Here is a 2,402-nt window from a genome sequence, read left to right as displayed (position 1 = left end):
TGGGGGTGGGGTGAAGGTGTTGGCGGAGCTACAGCCCGCTGCCTCAGTCGGTCTGTGTGGAGGAGGAAGTCGAACCAAGTCAGTGGATGAAACGACTGGACATCAGCTGGAGGTCAAAGATCGTTTCTGAAGAAGAGTTGTCACTAAGAACAGATCCACACTCAACACTGACTGAAAGTAGGGAGAGATGGGGGGAGACTGGGGGGAGGTTAACACTTCTCCACTAGTCAAACAGTCAGCACTAAAGGAAGTTGGCACGTTTTCATCAACGTGAACACGGGCTCATACACAAACAGCCTCCGCGTCAGAAAAAACCTCAACTACATCACATGATCAAATAAAAAAAAAGAAAACATTAATGTATAAACATGGAACTAGTTTAAATGTGACAAAACACGAACACGCTTTTAATGCATAATAATAATAAAATATGCTTTTTAAACGGAGAAACTTCATTTATTAGTACAAATTGAATGTTTCAAAAAACAACTCGATTGTTAAGAAGTGGATTTAATCCGTGGTGTCGTTTCAATAACACCGTCATAACCGTCACCGCTGGTCGGTGGATCCTTGTTTTTTATTTTCAAACCGTCAATCCTTAATTAAATATATATTATGAATGTAGTAGTTCTTCGTTTTAGCTATATTTAAATATATAAGTTTGTGCAGTGGATGTTGAGTTACTAACCGCCGTTCTTTCTGTTACCCGTTCATCTAAATAACGTGCAGAGTGAGACCTCTCTGTTTTGTCATTAGCCTCAACTCTCTGTGAGTGCAGGACGCAGCCCGCCGGTTGCCCCGCCAACACCACTGGGGAGACGTGATCGTTGGACACGTCCATTAGTTGAAGCCGCGGCGCGTACTCGCCGATTGGTTGCAACTGTATGACGGCGCTAGGTAGAAGGTCGCTGATTGGCTGGAGGGCACTAGACGCCCGAGAGCGCCAGAAAAGAAGCTTGAGCGGGTGATGTCGAGGTTTAGCTCGGGACAGAACCGTCGGGAGTCTGACCGTAGCAGAGCCGTAGAAGAACCGCCCGCTTATTTCTAGGAGGGAAAACAGACAGACTCGAACCCTGGACTAACATCGAACCAACAAGAGTGTGACACGAGATCAACAGCACAGCATTACAGTCGTTCCCACGTAGATCACGGTAAGAAGTGGTGCTTTAGCCCAGTGTGGTTCAGTTACTGCCTCTAAAGTTAGGGTCCATTTACAGGTCAGCTGACCTGGCTACGTTAGCTTCACTGCTAATTTAAATAGAGTTCATACATGGGAGCGGTGTTTAACTGTCACAGACACGGAGTCCGGCTAAGACACGGTCAGATGTTTATGACCAGTGTCCTGACACTAACACTGCTCCACTGGTGACACCACAACTACTAAAATGTCAAAATTAAAACTAAGGTTTCACTGTTAAGTCAAAGTTTTAGCTGTTTTAGCAGCCGTCACATAGCTACAAGCTAGTTATCCGATTTACTTTGCGCCAAATCTCTGCTCCGATTTGCTTCTGTTTTTTTTTCCACTGCAGAGTTTTTTTTCTTTTCCCGTTCTGTGCCGTAAAGTAGCGCGTTGATATTTGTATTATAAATGTTTACATCTCGTATCTTATATTTTTGTTTTATGGCAGTTCTCACTCATGGAAGTCGAATGTCTCGCATTAAAAGACCTCACGAGTCCAAGGAAAAGTTTGAGTGTGGGGGCAGAAGAGGAGGAGGAGGATGAAGGGCAGACGGAACAAAAGGTAAAAAGGTTGAAATACAGAAGTACCTCCAGTAACCACCGGGGGTAAAACACGGTGACCTCACTGCAGTAGTACTACAGTTAGTACTGCAGTAGTACTACAGTTAGTACTGCAGTAGTACTGTAGTACTAACCCTTAGCCTTCGTGAAGGGCAACATATAATAAACGTTAAACGATATGCTGTTTCACCACTAGGGGGTGTGGTTACCCAGCTAAACTTTTATAGTAAGTTACACCAATGGGATGTTATAAATATAAGATAAAAAAAGCCTTTGTACATTAGTGTTATTTGTGATCAGTGTAGTAAAAACACAGAAACAGATCCTGGTACCAGTGTGTACTAGTGTGTACCAGTGTCCTTGGTGGAAACACAAAGATCTGAGCAGCACATATTTGATTACATCACAGGAAAACCTGTGCCTGGACTGGAGGACCCCCCCCCTGAAGTCCACAGAGTCCTCCGTCGCTCCGATGCTCATCAACAGAAAAGGTTCCACCCCCGTCGTGGACCAGGTGACACCCATCAAACACAGCGTCCTGGCCGAGCCCTGGTCTCCGACGGCCAACCTGAAGATGTTGATCAGTGCTGCCAGTCCAGACATCAGGGACCGTGAGATGAAGAAGGTTCTTTTCAGACCCATAGAGAACGACAAGGACCAG

General features: G+C 45.1%; 1 protein-coding gene across 1 annotated transcript in view; it reads left to right on the top strand.

The window, feature by feature from the left end:
- The first annotated feature begins 849 nt into the window (after positions 1–849).
- The window catches only part of e2f7 (E2F transcription factor 7), a 6,390-nt gene continuing 4,837 nt past the window's right edge, over positions 850–2,402 (top strand). Inside the window, exons 1-3 of the mRNA XM_017034047.2 lie at positions 850–1,151; positions 1,623–1,742; positions 2,151–2,399. Coding sequence (XP_016889536.1) covers positions 1,638–1,742; positions 2,151–2,399 — 354 coding nt within the window. The 5' untranslated portion in view covers positions 850–1,151; positions 1,623–1,637. The remainder of the gene's footprint in view (positions 1,152–1,622; positions 1,743–2,150; positions 2,400–2,402) is intronic.

The sequence above is a fragment of the Cynoglossus semilaevis genome, chromosome 8 (genome assembly GCF_000523025.1).
Source record: "Cynoglossus semilaevis isolate Cse_v1.0 chromosome 8, Cse_v1.0, whole genome shotgun sequence".
Classification (NCBI taxonomy): domain Eukaryota; kingdom Metazoa; phylum Chordata; class Actinopteri; order Pleuronectiformes; family Cynoglossidae; genus Cynoglossus; species Cynoglossus semilaevis.
The sequence above is the reverse complement of the archived record's forward strand: the minus strand, read 5'-3'. Positions and strand labels throughout refer to the sequence as shown.